At 36.7% G+C, this 7537-nt stretch overlaps 1 protein-coding gene across 1 annotated transcript; it reads left to right on the top strand.

Moving 5' to 3' along the window:
* The first annotated feature begins 1100 nt into the window (after window positions 1-1100).
* Window positions 1101-7029, top strand: LOC108987405 (hypersensitive-induced response protein 4). The gene is made up of 5 exons (XM_018960311.2): window positions 1101-1610; window positions 3295-3415; window positions 3531-3622; window positions 4456-4552; window positions 6437-7029. The coding sequence occupies exons 1-5, from the start codon at window positions 1416-1418 to the stop codon at window positions 6805-6807; spliced, it is 876 nt and encodes a 291-aa protein (XP_018815856.1). The 5' UTR covers window positions 1101-1415; the 3' UTR covers window positions 6808-7029.
* Window positions 7030-7537: the final 508 nt, after the last annotated feature.

The following is a 7537-nucleotide window of genomic DNA, read 5'->3' on the forward strand; positions in this document are numbered from 1 at the left end:
TTAGAGTATGAATACGTGATATAGGTAAGATCTTCGATCATGACTCACTACTTGACTTTTGAATAGTGTCAAGTCTCAAGATAAGATCAAATATAGTGAAAATCGTAAGAATTATCTCACAAATTTATATGATATGCACTAGTTATGTGTATTTTATAATAAAAATAATAATTTTCATGATAACTTTTGCAATTCTAATATTTTTCGTTCTAGCTGACTTGTCGGGTTACGCATGAATACATGACAATATGTTAGATTTATAGGGGAAAAAAAAGATTTATATAAGTTTTAAATAGATAAATTTTATATAAATCATTAGAAAAAAAAGTAGATCTCACTTAAAAAAATATAAAAAAATTTATTCTTTATTAGTGAGAGTAATTCTACATAAAACTATAAAGTGCGTAAATATTACGTAATCGTTTTGAATAGGGGTGTAAATTCAAACCGGACCGGTTTTACCGGTTTTGAACCGGTCCTGTCCGGAATCAGTTTTTAAAATGTAAAAACCGGCCGGTTCCGGTTTTGAGATTTTTTGGACCGGACCGGACCTGTTGATTAAAAAAAATAAAAAATAATATTTTTATATATAAGTTTTATACAAAATATTTTAAATATATATTAAATATTAATATAAATAAGTTATATATATAATGTATAATTATAAATTTCTACATTAAATGTTAATTTATAATTTCATATTATAATTTATAAATTATTATATTAAATGTTAATACTAATATATAAGTTTATAAATAATACTAAATAGTTTAATATAGACTATATATTATAGTTATACTTATAATTAATACTAAAAGTTTTTACTAAAAGATTATAACTAATATTAATACTTATAATTAATATTAAAAGTTTTTTTTTTATAATCAAATTTTTAATGATAAATTATGAAATTTATATTTTAAAAAAATTAAAAAACCGGACGACCGGTTATATCCTTAATTTTGAAAAAGAATGAAGTCTACTATTAAAAAATTAAATTTTATATGTAGATCTCATATTTTATTATTATTTTTAAATGATTATGCGATTGTTACCTAATTCATAATTATAAATATCTTTTAAAAAAAAGAGAAAGACTTGCAATAGCTCAAGTTTTCCCTTCCCATTAACCAACCTTGACTTCTTCCGAACGCATCATGTTTCTAATCGTATTCGTGTAATTCAAGCATCGTGTCAGAAATTGCCCTGCAACACCTTGGCAAAGAGCTGCATTAACCGTATCACGATAACAGCCGTTGATCTGTGCGTCGTATCCACGGTGTTAACTGTTAAGCGAGTTGCAGAAGCATTCAGTTATAGAAGCAATCCATTTTAGCGCGCTCTCTCTCTCTCTCTGATTTGTAGTTAACCTCTCAAGAAAAGAGGGACAGAAATTCAGAGATTTTCACGGAGAGATGGGAAACACATGCTGTCTGCTTTGTGGGTGCGTGGACCAGGCTACCGTAGGGGTGGTGGAGAGGTGGGGCCGCTTCGAAAAGCTGGCTGAGCCTGGGCTCCACTTCTTCAATCCCTTAGCCGGCCAGTGGCTCGCCGGTGTCCTCTCCACCAGGATCCGCTCCCTCGACGTTCGCATCGAGACCAAAACCAAGGTCGCACTCCCTTCCCCTCCTTTCTCTCTTAATTTCCTTTGTATTTGTTTTGAATCTTGATGCCGTTCTTTTGTTTGGTCGCCGAGAAAATTGGGCGGAAACTCCAAAGAAAATAGACGAAAGGGAGGAAATTCTGAGGGTTCTATTTTTATTGGTTTGTATTTGTTTCGTAGCAATCGAGTATGAGTTTTTGAATTCTGTTTTCCTAGTAACTGAGTGGTGGAAATCATTGGAAACAAAGACAGAGTTCACAACGTCCTTTTTCACGTGGTGTAGATGTATGTTATGAGATTGAATTTAGATCCAAGGAGATGTTTTCCGATGACGTCTTTCGGGAAATATTTTGAATCTAATCCGAAACTGAAATTGGAAGATTAATGACTGAAGAGGTTCTTTTGAATTAATATGCAGACGACTTGAATATTATAGTCTATCATTTTCGATTATTGCTGCTGTTACATTCATCGGTGCATGCCTTTTTTATCCTAATTCGGTCGTGAGGACTCAACGATTTTATCAAATATTTTACAAAAGTGATGAGAAACTTAAAGGTGACGCATTACTGAAGTCTGGTGAAGATGTTGAAGGTGATTAAGATGGCATCGTCCTCTTCCAGCTGCAAGTGAGACTTCATCAGATGCACAAAGGAGGCGGAAAGGGAAAAATAAATAATTTAAGCTCTGGGATTCTGTTATGAGCCTGCACGGAGAGGAGTTAATAACAGATTGTTTCTTTACACGACTACCTGAGCTGAAGCCCAACTGTAAGAATTGATCCTGTTGATTAAACACTAGGGTTACATTTGGATAGAGGGAGAGGAAAGGAGCAGGAAAGAAGTGTAAAAACTGCACCAATCAAACCGTGAACACCCCCTTCAATGAATAACCAAGTTAAGCTGGATTCAAACAATCCCTTTGTGATTGTGGAACCCAAACCATCAAACCTTGATGGTTGAAAAAGCACCGACCATTTGGTAAAACCTATCAGGTTGAATGGGTTATCTGTTATACCATGCTGAATTTGGCAGCATTTGACTGTGTTTTTGAAACAATTATAGAACTGTTCTGATCTATCACAGGTTGGACGGTTCAGTCTTATAGGGGATTCTCGAAAGCCAGTTGCATTCAGTTGACCATAGAAACTGACACGAAGCATATCCTGAGAGTGGACTTTTTTATACAACTAGGTTGCTCTCCCCCAATCATGCCCTGTGCCGCCACACACCACCACCCCAAAACACACACACCCCTATCCACCTCTTTTTAGGGCATCATGTTTCTAGAAGTTTGTTACAAGTTTCTAGATCATAATGCACAAACGCATTTTTTATGCTCATTTTTTGTGGCATTATCAACTTATTGATGATCAAGTTTTTGTCAGCACGAGCATAGGTAGAGCATGACCCAGAACTTATTGTCAGCAGTGCTATTACTTACCAGCTATTTTATTCTCGACTCTGCTTTTCACAATTTCCCAGTAACTTTTTTCTTAAGGTTATCACATCAATTCTAATCATCAAAAAAAGGTTATTGCATCAATTCTTGGATGATAAAACAACTGTTAGAGTTGTCAATATAGTATAGGAGGTTTGCCTATTTTATTTTTTGTACATTTTTCAGATAGTGTAACAAAAGTCATAGCGTTACTCTATGAGAGTAAGGGTTTATAACAACTGAATTTACAGGACAATGTCTTTGTGCAATTGCTCTGCTCTATTCAATACCGTGTTGTCAAAGAAAATGCTGATGATGCATTTTATGAGTTGCAAAATCCCCAAGAGCAGATCCAGGCTTATGTGTTCGATGGTAATTCTCTTGCTTTCATCTTTCCAATGCATTTTATGAGTTGCAAAACCCCTAAGAGCAAAAGTTCATTTGATGGTATTGCTCTTTTTTAATGATATTTCATTTGCATTTTTAGTGGTTCGAGCTGTGGTTCCCAAAATGACGTTGGATGAGCTCTTTGAACAAAAGGGTGAAGTTGCTAAAGCTGTCTTGGAGGAACTTGAGAAGGTAACTGGATTCTTCTATAGATTGTAATCAACAGTTGGACTTCACCTGTCTCCTATGTGAATTATGTATTGCCGCATTCCCTTCTTTTCCCCCCTTTTTTTCTTCCCAGCTGTTCATGCATCGTTGTTCCCATGACTATATGATTTCCTCTTAATTTTGCTCTGCACATCTTTTGCTGCTCGATATCCAAAATATCATCGTGATAAACAAATTTTGGAAAATGTCTTGTTCAGGGGATAGTTAATGGAAAATCATATAGATACAACCCTTTTTAAAACTATGTAAAATTTTACAAAAATGCTATCCATTTAAAATAGAGTTGTAAAAATGGTTGTAAAAAGGGCTTTTAATCCATTCTGTTGTTTTCTTGTTAAAAACTGGTTGTCAAAAGGTTGTATCTATATCATGACTCATAGTCAACTGAAGTGAGTCAGAAATTAAGATAGAATATTAAAACTCAGAAGGAAAATTACTTTTTTATGAGGCTTGCTTTCTACGAGGCACCTTTCTTGTGAGACTTTTTACTTATCAAAAGAGGGGGAAAGAAGAAAAGATAAAATACTGCTTACTTGAGCTCTTGTGCACTGGCCTCTGCATGTTCTCATGACTTTTAGTGAATTGTTTGCCCTATTATTTGGTCTGGACTAGCACTCCTATTGGATAATAGCAACTTATTGTGCTGCTATTCCTCAAATTGTTTGACTTTTCTTTGACATGGTGATGAAGGTTAGCTTCATACCCGATTAAAAATAAAAAAAAAATTTCTTCTTTTTTCCAAACTCCTTGTGTCAATGGATAAGGCTTTTACATCATATGTTGGAATTATGGATCAGGTGATGGGAGCTTATGGATATAGCATAGAGCACATATTAATGGTCGATATAATTCCTGACGCCTCTGTGCGAAAGGCAATGAATGAGATAAATGCAGGTAACCTTTCACATTTTTTTACTGTTTTTTTTACCATATCTGGACCTGATCTTTTATTTTATCATATTGTAGAAACATAAACGTTTTAAGACTCAATGACCTTTGCTCTTGTAGTAAGGAGAAGAGTTGTTTTAGTCTGGATACATATATTTCTAAGCAGGATATGAATGATAGATTTTTTTTCAGAGAGGTAATTATTTATTTATATATTGAGCTGGACACAAATTGTGAGGGAGGGTTACCCCTACTAGCACCCAAAACAATCACTATAATGCAAGGAAAAAAATACAAAACCGGAAATGGTGCCAACAAGCTGGCCCAATTTTTTGCAACAATCCAATTAATATCCTGTTGCAATATTCTGCTAAACCCCTATGAGACTAGAAAGCCACAGCAGCGATGACTGCATCATATAGGACTGAAGTGAACTGGTTGTTGGTGGATTCCCTTTCCACACTGCTAGTAGAAGAAGAATGGAACTCCTGGAAAAAGAAAGGGAACAACAGGTTGCAAATTTGTGGTGTTTGGCCACAGTGCTAAAGATCCAGACTTGCTTGTCATGACGGAGATTTTGGATTGGGGTAGAGGGGGACTGGTGGTGCATGAGGTGGGAATGATGTCGGAGGGGCTTTTGGGCGGGAGTGGATGAAGGGGTGCAATGGATCTGAGTTGTGACACTCCATTGGATAGAGAAGAGAAAAGCACTTAAAAGGGACAATACTGGAATGGAAGTTGGTGACAAAAATGGCTCATGGAGAGGGGGGGAAGGGAGGAGCCCAAAGCTCCTCCCTCCTCCCCAGGTAGAAGCCGCAGGGTTGCTCAAGCAAGGCAGGTTGTGGGACTATGTGTGGCTATGGATCTGTTCACAAGTTGAAATATTAGTTTTATATGGAGGATGGGCTATGTGTCCTGTGAGGCTGTGACTTATTTTAGTGGTACATGGCAAGCTATCTGCAGGGTTAAAAGATTAATTTAAACCAAGCTCCTAAGAAGCTTTTTTACTTCATTTTAAGGAAAAATTATTACAGCTGAATTTCCGTGATTCTTATGTAATTCCTCCAGCCGTTGTAAGCAGAGAAATGTGTTTGTCTCTCTCTCTCTCTCACTCACTCACTCACACGCACATGCAGCGCGCGCACACAGAGTTGAGACCATCAAGATACAGTGGCTGGCCATAGTCATATTGATGCACACAGCAAGAAACCCACAAAAGAGAGAATAAAGATCTAAATTCTTCAAAAATATGGTTTACTTTTTTATGAAAGTGCATTTGTGTGAACTTCAGCCAAGGTGTGATGCTTAGTATCTTCCTATTTTCTTTTCTATTCTCCTTTGAAATTTTTAGCAATTTCCTGTCCAATTCCAGCCAAGACTAAATTGAGTTTGGACCTAGTCTTTGCTTAAAATCTAAATTTTTAAAAACACTAGACTATTCATCGATCAAATAGTTCCCAAGTAACTCAAGAAAGTCCAAAACTCAAAACACCATTTCCGGTTTACTGTTAAGCAACCCAAACTTGACTTCTTTTCCTCGTTTCACCAAAAAAATCTCTATCCATACACCGTTTGGACCATAAAATCCCTATACATTTCCACCCTTTCCAACCACAAACCTGTAACACATAAAATTCCTTCAAATACCTGCTGCCAAAGAAAATCCTGTGGCCATTATTCCTGTTTTCAGCCCCTTGCAACGCTTGTCCCCTTTGGACATTAATTTTACCCATATATGCATTCATGTTCGAACCATATCTTAATTAGTTGTGTATATTTCTGATTGGTAGAACCTTCATAGTATCTGCGGTGGTCAATATGATTGCTATTCTTACTACTGATTGGCAGTTGAAATTACCGAGTTTGTCAAATAATGTTTCTGTTTTTCAGCTCAGAGACTTCAGCTTGCTAGTGTGTACAAGGGAGAAGCAGAGAAGGTGTTCCAAATAAAGAAAGCAGAAGCTGAAGCTGAAGCCAAATACCTAGGTGGGGTTGGTGTGGCCAGGCAGAGGCAGGCAATCACTGATGGCTTGAGAGAGAACATACTGAACTTCTCTCACAAGGTGGAGGGCACCTCAGCAAAGGAAGTGATGGATCTAATCATGGTCACTCAATACTTTGACACGATTAAAGACCTCGGCAACTCTTCCAAGAACACCACCGTGTTTATTCCGCATGGCCCTGGTCATGTAAGAGATATTGGTGATCAGATTCGTAATGGTATGATGGAGGCATCCAGTGCTCGCGTAAATGCCGAATAATTTTCCAACAGCTACCTTCCAAACATAACACCCTTCAAAGGATATCACAATGAAAAGTATAATTTTTTTGGGTTTAATTTATAGCAAAAGGAAGATGGTGTTTAATATTGTAGTAGCACGGTGCCAATATACAGTCCATAAAGGTTTTGGCTAATGGGTGTAAATAAGTTTTTCTACTGTCTGATGATGTTAAATGATAGAATTTTGTTTTGCTCGAGGGTATCTTTTGCTTTATTCAACGGTATGCTGCTTACTGCTTACATAAATTCGTTATTAGTGTAAATATCCAATTGAACAGGTATCCTTTGATTCACCAACATACCTGCAATTTAGTTACTTCACCTTATTAACGTCAGTAGAGTTCTGCCCAAATGATAATACTGTCACACTTGGTTTAGGAAATGACCTGTTTTCACGAACTTCATGCTCACCTTTATCCATCCCATTCAATTATCAGAGGCCAAAGGGCTTTAATTTGGAAGGAATGCTTACTTGTCATTGGCAGAATTCCTGGATTGACTTGTTATATTTTTTAAGGTTTTTTTTTTGTACATGTTTATTTCTCCTAATACGGAGTAGTAGAGCAGATGCCGATGGGAAGAGAACTTATGTGGACGTTCCCTTTGATCCATTTATTCCTCTCACTCTCTCTCTTCCCATTGCAGTCTTACTGCAACTAGTCTTACCTCCGGCTCCGGTCCACCACCGATTGAATGACTTTGATATACTC

The sequence above is a fragment of the Juglans regia genome, chromosome 1 (assembly GCF_001411555.2).
Source record: "Juglans regia cultivar Chandler chromosome 1, Walnut 2.0, whole genome shotgun sequence".
Lineage (NCBI taxonomy): Eukaryota > Viridiplantae > Streptophyta > Magnoliopsida > Fagales > Juglandaceae > Juglans > Juglans regia.